Below are 18,635 nucleotides of genomic sequence, written 5' to 3' on the forward strand. Positions count from 1 at the left end.
GCCTAGAATTTCCTTGAAGTGTTAGGTTTTAATGAACTTTGAGTTAAAACACAGAACTTAGTAGCATCATATACATTAGGTGTTGTGAATTTTTATAACATTCTTGATTATCTCCCTCCCTACTTACTTATTCTTTCTCTCTTCTCTTCTTTCTCTTCTCTTCTTTCTTTTCCTTCCTTCCTTTTCATTTTATTTTTTAGATTAAATTAAATTAAATTAAATTTTAATTTCATGTTCTTGTCTCTGTTCTTATAGATGTTAGGCTCATGGTAAACATTTAGAGAAGAGCCCAGGCCAGGTGTTGCTGTTAGCTTTGCTAAAATGGAGGTGTCCTCATTATTCCTGGGAATATTATTCCTGTTTATTTCAGGTTCCAGGTTTAACCACAGTTTCCCTAGAATGGTACTATTGAACTAATAGTTGTTAAAAATTATAGAGCAAAGATCTTTTTCAAATATGCTGTGTGTATATATATATATTTCTAAATTCCTGTTTATTGAATTTCTACAAAATGTCTAGCTGTATGCCAAATGAATTACTTTACTTAATCCTAACAATACCCCTTTGGGATATTTGGTGGGTGTCACCCTTGTTATGGACAAAGAAATTGAGTATTGGAAAGGATCAGTGACTCACCTCAGACCATTTAAATACAGACTCATCTCAAAGCATACAGTTTTATCTTTTTAATTTTATTGTCATTCTTTGATATTTCTGCAGTTATGGAGAGCAGTATTATCTCTGTAGTGCCCCTCTTCAGGACCAAGTGAAACATTGCAAGATGATAACATTTGTCAAGCCATTATCAAGGATATAGTTACTTTGTTCCTTGATTTCCCTGTGTGTTAAGTAGTCTTGAACTATGTAGGTTTAATTTGACAGAGAAAGTCGACTGCATTTCTAAGAGGTGGAGAGGAAAACAAAAATGGAGGTTGATTTTAAAAAAAGTGGCAGGAACTTTTGGAATGTCTTACAATAAGAAACTCAGTAAAAAAAAAAAAAAAAAAATCCAGACTTTTTGTATATGCATGATCTCATGTCTTTAAATGTTTTCCAATTTTAAAAACCTTGTGCTTCTTCTTGCATAGAGTTCTCAGTATGTGCAGTGTGTTGCTGGGTGTCTGCAATTGATGCTTCGGGTCAATGAGTACCGCTTTGCCTGGGTAGAAGCAGATGGGGTAAACTGGTGAGTGCTCTTTTACTTTTAATGTAGAATAACATCTGAATGCATCTCTCCTTGACATTTTCAAGGAAGTTAATACATTTAATCGTCTAAAATTTTATTTTTTTCATGTCTGTTTAACAATAAATTATGCTAACCTTCATGGAAGTCAGTAACTACTAAATGGAATGTTTCCCCTTAACCTCACTTGGCCTGTGGGATTTAAGAGGTTAAGAACTCTTAACGCTTGATAGAACAAATTCTAGGTATTTAGAATAGAACAACAATTATAAAAGTATCTTGTGTTAAATGTAGGCAGAAATCAACAAGATCTTATCCACAAGAATAAATATAATCCATTCTTCATAATGTAATTAGACGATTCTCTGTGGAGTCCTAATTTGCAGGTCCAGAAACTTTGAGGAGCTACCCTCTGAGGTCAGCAAATGTCTTATAGAACAAACAACTTCCCCCTCCCCAAACGAACAAAATTCATTTTACCAAAAAGCCAACTTACTTATTCATAATGAGAGATCTTTCTACTCTTAAACCAAATAGTCTTTTTGGTTAGTGAAGACGTTGTTTATCTGTTGGAAAACCTGTATGGGAAATTAGTTTGCCAACAGAATATTGCTTGGTGAGCCAAAAGAGTTGATTGAAGACCCCTGATTCTGTGTCATCAGACTCTACTAGGCTGATTCCTCCATCTCCAGTGTAGGGATACACCTGCCAGAGGGATTTCCTCAGCCAGTATTTGCATGCAACTTCCTCAGCTGGGTTACTTCTGCAAATGGCTTTTCTTAGGACTTTCATAGAATTTTAATAAAATACTCAATTACTGTTGACTCAGTAAATTAGTAATGTTTTATTTCTTATGCAAAATTTCAATCTGTTTATACTTAATTAATCTTCAGTATGTCAGGAAAAATAGTCATGACAATTTGCCACATGGATCTTTTGGAAAACATATATTTGGCCATTTTATGTATAATTAACAGAATTATGAAAAAAAAAATAGTGAAAACAACCACTAGAAATTCTAATAAGAATTTTTAATGGTAAGGGCACCTGGGTGGCTTAATTGATATATTTCGGCTCAGGTCATTATCTCAGGGTTATGAGATTGAGTCCTGTGTCAGGCTCTGTGTTCAGTAGGGAGTCTGCTTAAGATTCTCTCCACCTCTGTCTCCCCCATCTTCCACTCCCCCAACTCACTTGTACACTCTCTCTCTCAAATAAAAGTTTTTTCATGGTAAATATTTCTGTAGTAAGTGAATTTTGGTGCACAAACATCCTGAGAGATGAAGGAAAACCATCATATGTCCTTTTAGCAAAATGGAATGGTCCAGGTTCTTTTTGCAAAATATTGTGTTGAAGGCTTTCATGTTGAACAGCTAAATAGGTGAGAATACTGTATTTCCTTTTTTTTTTTGTCCTTAGAGATATATTTTCACTTACTGATTCTTGAATTTGGCAAAATGCATTTATGATACAGTCATCTGAAGACCCATAGTTTGAGATTTCACTTATATGACCAATTTCATCATCATTTTTTAGAACAGAGTGCTATCTCTCTCTTTGCTTTCAACTTCTGATTCTTCTGATAATTATGAAGTGCCTTCCTCAGGTAATTGCCATTATGGATGGCAAATAAAAAGTTCTGAATTCTTTGAATTTCTGTGTTCACACAGTGTCAGAAGACTCAGCATGTAATCATTCTCATGGCTGGGATTTATTTCAGAGACACAGTAGATCTGGAGGAATCCATGTTAGGCTTCCTTATGTTGTATCCCTCCTGTGGGGGGTCACACAATGTACTTTTTCACCAGCAGCGAGAATGTAGCAACATTTGTATGATTTTTTTTTCTGCTCAGGCATCTCCCTGGAGATCCAGCACCCATGGTTTTTATTGGAAGTTGTCAGGTAGGCACCCTTTGCCTCGCATACAGGAGAATTCCAGACTCCAGAAGGACAGCAGGTGTTCATTATAAACATAAGCATATTGTTTGAGCATACAGTATAGATATAGTGAGCCACCTTTATCATTTAGGGAAAGTTTTGTATCAGTATAGGGGACTATTTACTGCTCAGATACTCAGAAGCCAGCCAAAGGCTCACTTTGTAGGCGGACTTTTCTAAGAATAGTGGTTTCAGGACTGACTATATGTTAATTTTTTTATTGCACAGAAATCTAAAGGTAGACTACAGAGTTGATGTTTCCAGCCTTTTTACCTTTTTTAATAATGATGCACTGCTCGCTTTGGCAGCACATATTCTAAAAATGGAACAATACAGAGAAAAATAGTATGGCCCTTGCACAAGGATGACATGCAAATTTGTAAAAATTATGCAGTATTTTGGGCAGTACAATAAGAAAGGGTAATTATATGTTTCATTATTATATCATCTTCCTAGATGATTCCACCATTCTCCAGTTTTCTTATAATTTTAGTCTTTAATTTTTTTTTTTTAAATGGAGAAACTTTATTTGGTGATCCAAGTGTAAAAATCAGAACCAGTTGAGCTGTCATTTTTTTCCCTCTCTTTATAAAGATACACAAGCTTTCTTAGTTTTCTTGGTCAGAGACTGCCCACCATCCAAGCAGTTGGACAATTCTCTACAGCATGGACACTATTCTTCCTGGAATCAGAGCAAAGACCCTCCTTCCTTCCAGGATCCTGTGCTCAGGGCTGGCTGAGAAGCTCTCTGTCTCAGGAACAAAGCACTAAGATTGGTGCTGAGTGAAGACTCAAAACAGGAGGCATTCCAGGTGCACAGCTGGGCTGGCACAGCGGCTGGGTTCTATCACTTCAGCTATGATGTCAGGACAGGGTAGTTAGCCTTGGGAGGAACTTTGAGTGTCTGTTCACGACCTCTCAGTGGGGCTTGTAGCGGTAAGGGTAAGGCTCTAGCATTGCTATAAAATGCTGGGACTGCTTTAGCGAAGGTGCATGAAGTAGATCCCACAGATGTGAGGGACACACAGTTGACACTGTCAGGGCAAAAGATTTCCTGAGCCCACAGGCACTGACTGTGCCCTCCTCCTCTTTCCTGCCACAATAGGGCTTGTCAGTGGTCTACAGAGTATGGGGGCAATGAGGCACTATAACAAGATCACCCCAACCTGTGCACAATGATGTCTACCCCATGAGCCTTCCCAGAAATATGTCCTGCTAATTGTGACAATATGATTCGACCTGCAAGACATTACCATCAGTGAAATAAGGCCTTCGGGGAAAGATAAATGATGTTTTTCCTTATTTATACATCATGTCTACAGAAAAAAAAAAAAGAATAATAAAACATTGCTGCATATATATATTTTTTTTTTTGTATATTCTGGAAATTTTTTTTTTTTAACATAACAGTATTCCTTGTTTTTGCACCACACCCAGTGCTCCATGCAATCCGTGCCCTCTCCAATACCCACCACCTGGTTCCCCCAACCTCCCATCCCCCGCCCCTTCAAACCCCTCAGATTGTTTTTCAGAGTCCATAGTCTCTCATGGTTCACCTCCCCTTCCAATTTCCCCCAACTCCCTTCTCCTCTCTAACTCTCTATTTTTAATGCTCCATGCTATTTTTAATGCTCCACAAATAAGTGAAACCATATGATAACTGACTCTCTCTGCTTGACTTATTTCACTCAGCATAATCTCTTCCAGTCCCGTCCATGTTGCTACAAAAGTTGGGTATTCATCCTTTCTCCAGGATCTATAAAGAACTCCTCAAACTCAACATACACAAAACAGAAAATCATATTAAAAAATGGGCAGAAGATATGAACAGACACTTCTTCAATGAAGACATACAAATGGCTATCAGACACATGAAAAAATGTTCATCATCACTAGCCATCAGGGAGATTCAAATTAAAACCACATTGAGATATCACCTTACACCACTTAGAATGGCCAAAATTAGCAAGACAGGAAACAACATGTGTTGGAGGGGATGTGGAGAAAGGGGAGCCCTCTTACACTGTTGGTGGGAATGCAAGTTGGTGCAGCCACTTTGGAGAACAGTGTGGAGATTCCTCAAGAAATTAAAAATAAAGCTTCCCTATGACCCTGCCATTGCACTACTGGGTATTTACCCCAAAGATACAGATGTAGTGAAAAGGAGGGCCATCTGTACCCCAATGTTTATAGCAGCAATGGCCACGGTCGCCAAACTGTGGAAAGAACCAAGATGCCCTTCAACGGACGAATGGATAAGGAAGATGTGGTCCATATACACTATGGAGTATTATGCCTCCATCAGAAAGGATGAATACCCAACTTAGAGAGAGGAGAGTTAGAGAGGAGAAGGGAGTTGGGGGAAATTGGAAGGGGAGGTGAACCATGAGAGACTATGGACTCTGAAAAACAATCTGAGGGGTTTGAAGGGGCGGGGGATGGGAGGTTGGGGGAACCAGGTGGTGGGTATTGGAGAGGGCACGGATTGCATGGAGCACTGGGTGTGGTGCAAAAACAATACTGTTGAATACTGTACTGTTGAATACTGTTATACTGAAAATTAAAAATTAAAAATAAATAAATAATTTAAAAAATAAAAAAAAATAGAACACTAAATAATTATTTTGGTGCATGGACCTTAGCCTTCTAATTTTGGATTTGACCGTTTGTATTTTTTGAGCTCTCTGATTAATGTTGTACTGTATATTATAGGAAATACAAAGAAACAGATGGTCCCTTTCCTTTAAAAAAATTATAATCTAGTGAGAAAGTATTATATAGCTAACAAAGGTAGCATTCAGGATTCTGTAGCATCATTTGGTAGCTTTTTCAGTGATTAAAAATAACACTAAACTCATCAGTTTAAGAAGGATAGTGGAGACCTAAATGGGACTAGATACTGACTCATTCTTCAGGTCTCAGCTCAAGAGTCACTTCCTTTAAGAATCCTTCCCTCCCATTCTGCTAGATTGTAAGTTTCTTGAGAACATGGGTAGTGTCTGTGTTTGCTCACCATTATGTCCCCTGTGCCTTGCACTGTACCTGCCATATTTGTTAAATTAAAATATTTGTTAAATTACTAAATTAGGTTTATCTTGGGCCTTTGTGTCCTTTGTATCCCCTTAGCACATATTCATGCTCCACTATCTTCAGAGTTAGGGTTCCTGCCCCTAGGGGAAACCCTTCCTTTTTCTGTTAACTAGGAACTTTATTTTGCTTCATTAGAGTTTTTCTTGTGGTTAATATTTGGGTATAGAAGACTTCCTTATTTTTTCAGTAGAATCATATATATTGTAGACAAATTTTGAACTCTGAAATTTCTCTGCAATGTTCATCATTGTTGACTGCTGCTTTCTTTGGAATCTTTCCCTTTTGGTTTCAGCAATAGTGTATTGATCCAGAGCTCTGTATAACCCCTCTGGACATTTACATGATTTGTTAACAGACATAATTTAATATAAAGAACAGTTAACTAGGTATAAATTTGTTAACTAGGTTTCTGAAAACAAAAGTACTCTCAAGTGTCAAGAGAGGTAGCAAATAGCGATGCTTCCCCTGCAGTTGGGGAACAAAGGTAAGAGATTGGAATTACTAAAGTTTTCCTGCTTCAAGACATGTGTATTCAACTGAAATTTAATCCAGGGCTTGTGTTCCTGAACTCAGAGGAAGGGCCTTAGCTGGTGCTGCTCTCTGTGAGCGTGTGCAGTGAGGCTGTTCAGCCAGCGCTGTTGCAAACTGAATTCAGCTGCTGCCATGGAAAAGCAGTTGCTGCTGTGAAAGAGCAGGACTGTTGCTGAAGTGACACCCACAGGAGCAGGAAGCTGACAGACAAAGCCTCTTCTTCCTCCATCTTGGCAGTCAGCTTCTAGCTGCTTCTGTTGGCAGAACCAGCTGGCAGAGCAGAACTGTGGCTTAAAGTCTCAGCCACAGTGTCACAAAGCAAAGTGTAGAAGGCTTACCTTAATAAGTGGAACAGTAAGAGAGCAAAAGGAAATTAGGTACTAGGGTATTAATAGTATAAAATGACTTGATTTTACAGTTTTTGAAACACTGACATCAATATTAAATAAAAGCAAGTCTTAAATAACATCCCCAAATAGAAAAGAGGTAAGGGAAAAATTAAGCCTGAGAAAATTAAGGGCGGTTCAGTAGATTTATAACTGTATACGAATCACAAAAATAGAGAAATGGCATAAATATAAGCCTTCCGATAAGTTAGTAGTTGCAGATTGTAAGATTAGATTTAAAAATCTATTTTTATTAATAGACTTTATTATTTTTATCTTTTTAAAAATTCATTTATTTTATTAACATATATATTGTTTGTTTTAGGGGTATAGGTCTGTGATTCATCAGTCTTCTACAATACCCAGTGGTCCCCATAGCACATACCCTCCCCAGTGTCCCTCACCCAGTTACCCCATTTCCCCCCACCAGACTGCCCTCCAGCAACCCTCAGTTTGTTTCCTAAGATTAAGAGTCTCTAGAGTTGACTGTGGACTCTGAGGAACTAACTGAGGATTTTGGAGGGGAATGGGGTGGGAAGTTGGGTGAGTCTGGTGGTGGGTATTGTGGAGGGCATGTATTGCATGGAGCACTGGGTGTGGTACATAAATAATGAATTCTGGAACACTGAAAGAAAATAAAAAAAAAAAACTCTAGGCTTTGTCTCTCTCTGGTTTCATCTTGTTTCATTTTTTCTTTTCTTCCCCTTGATCTGCCCTGTTTATTAAGTTCCACATACCAGTGAGAGCAATATAATAATTGTCTTTCTCTGACTGACTTATTTCACTTAGCATAATACCCTCTAGTTCCATCCATGTTGTTGCAAATGGCAAGATTTCATTTTTTTTTGATGGCCGTGTAATATTCTGTGGTATATATCTATCACATCATCTTTATCTGTTCATCTATTGATGGACATCTGGGCTCTTTGCATAGTTTGGCAATTGTAGACATTGCTGCTATAAACATTAGGGTGCAGGTGCCCCTTCGGATCACTACATTTGTGTCTTTGGGTAAATACCCAGTAGTGCAATTGCTGGGTTGTAGGGTAGCTCTATTAATAAACTTTTTATTTATTTTTTACTTTTTATTTATTTATTTTTTAAATTTTTAAATTTTTATTTATTTTTTTAATTTGAGAGAGAGAATGAGAGAGAGAGAGAACATGAGAAGGGGGAGGGTCAGAGGGAGAAGCAGACTCCCTGCTGAGCAGGGAGCCTGAGGCAGAACTTGATCCTGCAACTGCAGGATCATGACCTGAGCTGAAGGCAGTTGCTTAACCAACTGAGCCACCCAGGTGCCCTTACTAGACTTTTTAAAGAGAAGTTTTATGTTTAGAAATCAGAAGTCAGAATTCCCACATATACTTACCCTCCCATAGTTCTCCTGTATTAACGTTTTACATTAGTATGGTACATTTCTTTCACTTGACGAGCCAGTATTGATATATTCTTATTAACTAAGGCCCATATTTACATTAGGATTCACTCTTTGTGTTGTGTTTTGAGTTCCCCATAACCCCTTTAGTCATTTTTTAGTGGTTTATCTTCTTTTTTGTTTGAATGTAGACATTCCCCAGGGAAATTTCCTTAGTCGTCTTTCTTGATGTAACCATTTCCATATGGCTTTCCCAGTTTCCTTATCAGTAAAATGGGAGGCTCATCTAGAAGTTTCTGAGGTTTTAACCCCCAGAGTTAAAGATTGGCTGTGTTCAGTTCAGATTCATGACAGGTTTTTCCCCAATCATCCCCTTTTCTCTGTGTGAGGTTCCTAAGTATTTTAAGTCTACAAATGATCCTCTTGGTTATCCAGACTCAAAATCTTGATATACCTTCTGACTTCATCAAGGTGTACATCCATTTGTGTTAACAAATCCTTTTTTTTTTTTTTTTAATGTCTGTCTTACCATTTCTTCCACTGTATTGCAGGTCTGTGTTTCCTTTCTCATTGCTTCCCTGCAGCAGCTGCTGCTGAACACTGAAGTCCTGTGATTTTTGGAGAGAGATTTAAGTGAGGCTGTGCTGGAAATGGGCCTCTATAAGTAGGGACCTACCTTGCTTATATCTGGCAGGAAAGAAACTGAGGACATAATTCAGAGAGACTTGTTCTGTTAGTGCAGAAAGAGAATAAGCAATAATTTTTTCTTTCTTATTGCACTGTTATAGTAAATGCTTCTTAATGTGTTTTCCTTTTTAGCATCATGGGAGTTTTGAGTAACAAGTGTGGCTTTCAACTCCAATATCAAATGATTTTTTCAATATGGCTCCTGGCATTCAGTCCTCAAATGTGTGAACACCTGCGACGCTATAATATCATTCCTGTCCTGTCTGATATTCTTCAAGAATCTGTCAAAGAGAAAGTGACAAGAATTATTCTTGCAGCATTCCGTGTAAGTGTTTTATTGTGTGGTTTTTTTTTTTTTTTTCAGTTGTGTGTGTGTGGCATTTTTCCTGTGAAGTACATTTGAGGGCTTTTAGCAGGTGGGAAAAAATTGCTTGTTCTCCATGTAGTTATGAAACTATGGGGCCTTGGTGAACACAGAGTAAAATCTCACTAATTCATTGTGGCATTGGGGACTGGGATTGGGGAATAGCCATTTAAGTGGATGAAATGTGTAGGAGATGTAATTGTATGTAATTGTATGATGTACACATAGAGGAAATTCTTTTTCATTGCAGCGTTCCAAGACGCTGTTATGGAAGCTTTTCTCTTAAGGGGCCCTTGTTTTAATATAGAGTTGTATTTCAGATTCTGGATCTGCTGATGAGCTGATGAGTGTATTTCTGAAGCAACTCCAAAGATCTGTAATCATTTTGTTTAGTAAAGTTTTCCTGTTAGGATATTAGAAGTTGGGTGATATTTAAGTCAGCTTCCTCTCTTGAACAGTTGAGGGAATTGAGGACAAGAGGGGGACTAGAGTTAGAACCGGAATTCTAGGTCTTCTGGCTGCCAGGAAGCTATAACACAGAAATAAAGTATTAATCTGTTGTCCAGACCCAGTGTATTTGCTGTAGCAGTTGTGTGTTGATTATTTTGTTGGTCACCTTAGGAGTTAATTGGGTTTCTGAGGGATGACTTGGCTGACCTAGTGTCTTTTAAGGATGCTACCCAAGAGTAATAATAGTGGGCAGTTCAGAGAGTGCTTACTCTGTGCAGTGCATCGTTTTAAGGCTTTCCATTTGTTAACTCATTTAATGCTTACCATTGCCCTATAACATGATGATTATTGTTGTTATTGTTAGTATATTGGTATCATTAGTATTAGTATTGGTCTTCTCATTTTAAAAATGGGGATATTGAGACAGAGAAGGCACATTGCTGATAGACATGCAAATCCAAGTTAATGGCTGCACAGTCTGCTTTTAACTATTATTTGCTCTTTATGCTTTCTTTAAATAAACAACAGCAAATCAAAACTAGAAAATAGTACAGATGTGTTGCAGAAATTTAAATAGCATAGACGTCACATTTGCCAAACATAGTGACTAACATCTTCCAGATTTTTCTAAGCACATAGAGATAAATATATAAATAGGTGTGTAATTTTATTTTGTATTTAAAAATAAAATGACATCATATTATAAATACTGTTCCATAACTTTATTCTTAACAATATATAATGAATATGTGCTCATTTTCATATATGTGGGTCTTTAGTAATTTTTTAAATGTTTGCATTCTTCTATGTTGATATAAAGTGGTTTCTTTAACTAGTGTCCTATTGATGGGCATGTGGGGTGTTTTCAGTTTCTTCTACATGTCTACCCACTTTGATGAATATTTCTGTTGAGATACAGTTCTGTAGATGGGATTGTTGAATTAAGTAATAAACTTTTACAGTTTTGTTAGGGTAACATCAAATCACCTTTCACTAATGTGCAAATTTACATTTCCATCAGCTACATATTGAGAGTGCATGCTTTTCCTTTCTTTCACTTGCATTTCTTTTAATTGTTGCGAAAGATGAGCTGAAAAGTGAAATCATTATTTTAAATTTGTATTCTGTTAATAATGAATGAAGCTGAGCATTGTTTAGTATCTTTATCAGCTATTTCTGTTCTTCCTATAAATTGCTTACTCATAGCATTTGTCACCTTTAAAATTTTAAAATTTGACGTGTAGGAACTCTTTTCTAGATGTTTATAGTTAATAGCAATAATAACTAATGTTTATTGAGAGCTTATTCAGTGTCAGGCACTGTTCTTACTGCTTTAAATGTGTTACTCATTTAATCTCCCAAGAACTTCATGTAATGGGCATTAGTTAGGCCTCAAGAGGTTAAGTAATTTGCCAAAATAGCTAGGAAGTGGCAGAGCAGGAATTAAGTCTCAGGCAGTATATAACTCATGCTCTCAACCATCATGCTAACCTGTCTTTGATGCTAAGAATAATAGCTGTTATAATTTATTAATGATTTTCATGTATTGCCTTATTTAATCTTCATGATCATCCAATACATTCTGTGATTATTTTAATGTTATAGATCAGGAAACCAGATTTGCAGATTGATTCCTCAGTTAGTAAGCAGTAGGATTGGAATTTGGAGTTTCAGTGAGTGCTGTCTGGCTCCAAAGCCACCATCTTAACAACTCTGTCATCTCCTTTGTTTCTTTTCTTAGTGCATTTTCTCAGGAATCTTAAGAGTGGCATTAAAAGGGAGGGAAACCATGAAAAGGAGAACTGTAGGTCCTGCTGAGAGAGGAATTCAGATTGCTTACTTGAAAATACATTCTTTTTTGGGGCATCTGGGTGGCTCAGTGGGTTGGGCCTCTGCCTTCAGCTCAGGTTATGATCTCAGGGTCCTGGGATCGAGTCCCACATTGGGCTCTCTGCTTAGCAGGGAACCTGCTTCCTCTCTCTCTCTCTGCCTGCCTCTCTGCCTACTTGTGATCTCTCTCTGTCAAGTAAATAAATAAAATCTTAAAAAAAAAAAAAGAAAATACATTCTTTTTCATGTAGAAATTGTTCTGTAGTTTACTCTTAAGAAATAGGTAAATGTGGTACCTTCTATGCCTCACCATACTGGCTCTGCCTTTAGATTTTCTAGCAAACTATGTGAATTGTCAAGGTAAATTTCAGTTAAGTCCAGATAAGGTAATAATCAGTTTTATTTATTTTTGTTTTTATTTTTTTTAAGATTTTATTTATTTATTTGACAGGCAGAGATCACAAGTAGGCAGAGAGGCAGGCAGAGAGAGAGAGAGGAAGGGAAGCAGGCTCCCTGCTGAGCAGAGAAGCTGATGTGGGGCTCCATCCCAGGACCCTGGGATCATGACCTGAGCCGAAGGCAGAGGCTTAACCCACTGAGCCACCCAGGGGCCCCAATAATCAGTTTTAAATCAGAGTAGGTGTATTAATAAGACTCCACGCTGAAGTATTTTAGTAGCTAAGTTGAATATACTTCTTTTTTCTACTTGAGTGTTTCATTATTCATTGTCTTATTTATTTAATAAAGATGAAGAATTCTAGAATTAGGATCTTCCAACAGTCTCCTTTCATTGCTAGAGCTCAATTTAATTCACAAAAACCAAGTTTTGAGTACCTTTTATATCTCAGCCATTATATAATTAATAGGGAACACAAATGCCTGAGATATAGCTTGACACTGGAAGGCTTGTAGTTTAGTGAAGACAGAATATGTAAGTAAATAATGTCAGTTTAATGGAGCATTAAGTAATGTACAAGAAGAAAAGTAATGTAAAAGAGGTGAGGGGGGCACCTGGGTGGCTCAGTCAGTTAAGTGTGTGCCTTCGGCTCAGGTCATGATCCTAGGGTCCGGGGATTGAGCCCCACATTGGGCTCCCTGCTTGGCAGGAAGCCGGCTTCTCCATCTCCCACTCCCCCTGCTGTATTCCCTCTCTCGCTGTGTTTCTGTCAAATAAATAAAATCTTAAAAGAAAAAAAAAGGTGGAGGGTGAGAATGGTGGGTTTAAGGAGAAGGTTTGGAGAAGAGAAGGCTCCCAGAGATTTTGGAAGGATGTTTTAATACAAAGGTGGAGAGAGGTTAATAAATGTTAACAAATAAAGAGGCTGACTTCTGGAATTGTCAGTAATTTGTTCTTGTAGATTGATTACTGATCGCCCCCTGTCCCCACCTTGAAGTGAATATTAAGGGAATAAATGGAGCACATAAGTCTGGCCGTTGAAGGTACAGTCCTGATTTGTGACCATTTGTTTCCTGAAGGAACAGACATGCTCTGTAAAATGGAGCATTTGCTTTGCTGATCTGTATTACCCTTCTGGGCACTGAACTGGTGGGGCCAACGTAAATCCTTCAGCCATCCTGTCACTTCATCAGCCTAAGGTGTATTCATGCTCTGGAGCATTACCCACCAAAGCCCAGTGCATCTGAACAAGGCTCTGTCAGATCTGCTCTTGCTACTTTATTGTATATTGTGCCTACTCTGATGGACATGAGGGAGAGCTGATTGCATTTTTAAATTCTATTCATTATGGCTGAATACAGATTATATCTTTTCAACTCCATGTATTTATTTTCTGAAGGCTTAAAACTTGTCTTTGTTTTGAGTTTCTCCCTTGTTTCTCTTCCTTTCTGTCCTGTGGTAGTTATAGGAGTCTTTAATTTATTAAAAATTCCTGTTCCAAATTAAGCACCTGTAATTAAGAAAATGGAAAAAATTGATTTTTTCCTATTTATGAAAATAATATGCTTTATGGTTAAAAAAAGGTACTGTAGAAAAATATTAAGAAAAATTATAAACATTAAACATAGTCTCACTCCCAGAAATGGAAGCCTATTTATATATATATATATATATATATTTCAAGATTTTATTTATTTATTTGACAGAGAGAGATCACAAGTAGGCAGAGAGACAGGCAGAGCAAGGGGTGGTGGGGAAGCAGGCTTCCTGCTGAGCATAGAGCCTGATGCGGGACTTGATCCCAGGACTCTGAGATCATGACCTGAGCCAAAGGCAGAGGCTTAACCCACTGAGCCACCCAGGCACCTAAGCCTTTTGATATTTTAATACCTGTAATTTATGATCTTTGTTCCCTTTCTACATGGTGGATCAACTTTGGATGAATTGTAGTGGGCACTGAAAACAGTGGTTAAGAGGGGGTCTGAATTATCATCTCTTCGCAGATCATGCTTGGGCAGATCACGCTGGGTGTCAGTTTCTACGAAGAGTGTGTGCACTCAGATTGGTGGTAGTGTGTATGCCCAGCATGCACAGTGGGTTCTTGTTCATGTTCGTTGGGCTCTTGGGCTGGCTTCTGTGCCTTTGGCAAATTTGCTTAGCCTTTCCATGCTTCAGGTTTGTATGTCTGGTGAGAGTAGTATCATCTGTCTTAAGTCTCTCATTGGACTTTATGCTTATATGATAATGCCCTTTGAAAAAATACATGTCTGCTAAATGAGTACTTGGCACATAGTAGGCCCTCGATAAGTATTACAAGTATCTCTGACTGTATGAGTATAAAGAGTCGGCTAGTGGTATTGAATTTATTGGTATTTTTATTGTTTTTTTTTTATTGACTGAGTTAAATTCCTTTTTAAATTTTTGGCTGCTTTGCTTGGTTCTCATGTTTAAAAATATGATAATAAAATTCAGTGACAGAATATCTACTTGCAAATACTTCTGCACTGAGAATGAACCTACCCATGAGTCTCCTACTCTAGTTTTCATAAGTATTTAAGGTTACTGATATGTTAGAATTTTATTAAAGTAATCTATTTAACAAAACTTACTGTGGAAAGCAAGACTAGAAGGAGAGAGTCCCCATTTTCTGTTAGTGCACAGACTTTTTTCTAAATTGGAAACTTCCTAAGTTGTCATGAAAACTCTTTTTGAAAATGAGATATATTTAGTAATTGCTAAATTGCTCAGAAAGTTATTTACCCTTAGCTCAATCTGCAATTAGATTATCCTAGAAAGGTGTCTTGGATCATTATTATTTACTTTTTTCTTTGTATGACTTTCTTTTCTGGGAAATAAATCAACAGTTGTCTAACTAACTTGCAAACGAATAGTATTTTTCAGTTTATATCTACTTATCCTATTTTGTATGTTATATATTTTAAAATGTTTGTTCTAAATGTTGATGATTGTAAACATTTATCAAGTTATTTCTTCCTATAATTTGATAATAAGGTAACTTGTTTTTTAAAGGTAAGATGTGGAAGAGAGAATGGTCTAAAAGTCAGGGTCTTAATTTAGCTCTTCTGTTGTTTGAAAGAGTAGATCTCTACACTTTTAACTTTTTCCCCTCAGTTTTCATAAATTTACACTTTGTTTATTTGAGAGAGAGCAGAAGAGGAGGGAGAGGCAGAGGGAGGAGAAGCAGACACCCCACTGAGCAGGGAGCCGGAGGTGGGGCTTGAGTCCAGGACCCTCACTGAGATCCTGACGTGAGCTGAAGGCAGATGCTTAACCGACTGAGCCACTTAGGTGCCCCAATAAACTTGTATTTTCTAATAAATATTATTTAGGTAATATAGTAGCTTCTGTGAGTTTATAGTAAGAAATCAGTTACTAGTAATTTATAGTAACGGATTAAGATCTAATCTAAAGCTCAGGATAAGCTGCCTTAAATATAATATATATGGTCATTTTTTTATCTGAGCCTACAAATCCTGCTTAATATTTTGCTCCTGCCTAGTTCCTCTTCCCTCTCATTAATTTTCATTTTAGATCATTATTATGTAAAATAAAGGGGCCATTGGAAGCAGGTATTTCTAATATTGCCGCATCATAGAAGAGAGGTGTTAGTTGATATTAATTGAATCCTACCTTTGAGATTCTCCCTCTGTCTTCTTATCCTTTTCCTTCTCCCATCCACTCTTTCTTCCTCTTTCATGGATTATCTTATTCATCTATCAGATGTTTACTAAAGACCAATTGTGGTAACGGGCAATGTGTTAGTTACTCAGCAAATAGAAGAATGAATAAGATAAGATACTTTTTCTCAGGATTTTGTATTGTGTTTAAATGCTTGTCCTTAGGAGTGCCTGGTCGGCTCAGTTGGTCAAGTGGCTGCCTTCCGCTCAGGTCGAGATCCCGGGGTTTTGGGATTGAGCATCGGGCTTTCCTGCTCAGCAAGGACTCTGCTTCTCCTTCTGCCCCTCCTACTGCTCATGTATGCACTCTTTCTCTCTCATCTAAATAAATCTCTAAAAAAAAAAATTCTTGTCTTTATGCAGTGACTTCATGAAGTCATCATGAAGAAGGTTTACAACATAAAAAGCTCAAAAAGTCCCAAAGAACTATGGAGCCGGACTGAGGTTCTTAGTGTTTTTTCTTTTCTTTTCTATTTTTTTTTTTTTTTTGACCTGTCTAGATTGCTTATCTACTTTTTATGGAAATTTGAGAAGTACAATAGTGTAGCTCTTTTCTGATGTTCCTTTCAGTATGGTTTATTAGAAAGAGTGTAGTCTCTGCAGTGGATAAGATGTCGGTGTGAATTCGATGCTGTGTTTTTGGGAGATTGACCTGAACTTACAATGAATTTCTCTGTCTGTGAAAGGTCGTTAGTAATACTTAACTCATTTTGAGATTAAGGAAGGATTCAGTGAGACAGCAGGAGCCTGGCAATAGTAAATATACAGTTTTTGCCTTTTCTCTCCAGAAAGTCAGAGAATAATAGCAGTTTGCCTATTAAATCCCCTACCTCTGTAAATTGAGTTCTTGCTTGGTGTTGAACATAGGCAAAGATTCAATGCTGACCTGTTTGATTTAGAAGAGGCAGCATGAATATTTAAGTAACGTTTAACAAGATTTAAAAACCTTATTTAAACTTTATTTACAGTTTGAATTTTGTACCCACAGCACATGGAACTAATTATTAGGCTAATTCCTGGGCTTCTGTTATCTCATTTGGATTTCAGATTATGTAAAATAGACTCAATCTCTTGGCAAGAATATTGGTTTTTTAGACTCTGCTGTGCTAAATTTGGAACAGCACAGTCAATAAGGGAATATTCTAAGGGCTGAAAATCAGAAGAATATCTTTAGACATCCGTAACTTTAATGTACACAACTGAGTTAAAATTAAGTTGTTAGTAGTGGCATAGTAAAGCCATTTGACTTAGACCATCAGTAGGTGAAAATATGATGTGTCTTTTTTTTTTTCTTTATCATTCTCACATTCCTGTAACTGTTAAAGAAGATTCACTGATGAGGTTGTTTAAGGATGGCCTAGTCATGTATTTTTTCCCACATCTTGAAACTCAGGAAGGAAATTTTTGTGCTGAAGACTTTAGGAAGCTTGCTGAGTTGCTGTGAGCTGGAAAAATGGCTTATTATTTTTTTTTCCATTTGGCTTGGTGAATTTTATTTTTGAAAATGTCAGTCTCACTTATTCATAGCAGGTACTGGACTCCAGGTCTCTGCAAATGTTATTCTGTTGGTTAAATTGATTTGTCAATCTTTAGTTCCTAAAATAAATTAGTATGTTTTGAGCCGGTGGCTGAAAGAGACATCGAAGATCATATTTGTTGTTTAGAGTTTTACATCGGTTGTGAGTATTATTTCTCTTTCTGGCTCCACTTAGTCAAGAGCCTATGTAATATGTCAGATAATAAGATAAATTATATTTTTACAACTCAGTGGTTTTCAGAAAGGCTTAGTTCAAAAGAAATACCACCAAATTGGACTTCGATTTTTATTGGCTATAGTAGTCATGATATTTAATTTACACCCACACACATGAACACGCAGACACAGACCTGTACTTACCTACATCTTTCTGTGCAGGCTGTTTATAGTTGTAGCCCTTTCAGGTAGGTCCACCCTAGTTCAAGTGCGTGGGTGCTGTTTTGCCTACTGCTTTGGCATGGAAGTATTGTTATCAAAAAATTTTACTCCTTGGGCGCCTGAGTGGCTCAGTGGGTTAAAGCCTCTGCCTTCGGCTCAGGTCATGATCCCAGGGTCCTGGGATCAAGCCCTGCATCGGGCTCTCTGCTCAGCGGGGAGCCTGCTTCCTCCTCTCTCTCTGCCTGCCTTTCTGCCTGCTTGTGATCTCTGTCTGTCAAATAAATAAATAAAATCTTTAAAAAAAAAAATTTTACTCCCAAGTCTGTACCTCATTCCTTATTTCAGGGATTTATCTATCTTGCTCATTAGGTACCAAGTTTGAATGAGGTATAGTAATATTGAGACAATTTTTAATCTCATGGTAAGTGTTTATACAGTGATACTTCAAGTGTGGTGTGCATGTCAGTGCAGAGCTGTGAACTGTTAGCAGTCTGCAGTGGGTACATATAGAAAGTAAGGGTTAGCTGTTAGAAGCTTATAGTAACTTGATGGAATAGTTGCATATCTGTCAAATTTAATACTATGAAATTTGAGCTTATATTTTGTGTGTATTTTAAAATGCATTTTTCTAGAAAGTCATTTTTATTGTATTTTATAGAAGTATTTGTTCATGACTAATTGGAAGTTAAAAAACAAACACAACTGGTTTTCACCAGAGATGGTTTGAGAAGTCCTGTTATAATATGATATAATATAATATAATATAATATAATATAATATAATATAATATA

General features: G+C 37.2%; 1 protein-coding gene across 3 annotated transcripts in view; it reads left to right on the forward strand.

Annotated features, from left to right (window-relative positions):
- Nucleotides 1-18,635, forward strand: part of LOC111155413 (ATPase H+ transporting V1 subunit H) — a 194,806-nt gene that overhangs the window by 39,817 nt on the left and 136,354 nt on the right. For all 3 annotated transcript variants that reach the window (XM_022515546.1, XM_022515549.1, XM_022515548.1), the window contains 2 exons: nt 1,089-1,186; nt 9,323-9,515. In XM_022515546.1, coding sequence (XP_022371254.1) covers nt 1,089-1,186; nt 9,323-9,515 — 291 coding nt within the window. The remainder of the gene's footprint in view (nt 1-1,088; nt 1,187-9,322; nt 9,516-18,635) is intronic.

Source organism: Enhydra lutris, unplaced genomic scaffold (assembly GCF_002288905.1).
Source record: "Enhydra lutris kenyoni isolate GAN:26980312 unplaced genomic scaffold, ASM228890v2 scaffoldscaffold41, whole genome shotgun sequence".
Classification (NCBI taxonomy): domain Eukaryota; kingdom Metazoa; phylum Chordata; class Mammalia; order Carnivora; family Mustelidae; genus Enhydra; species Enhydra lutris.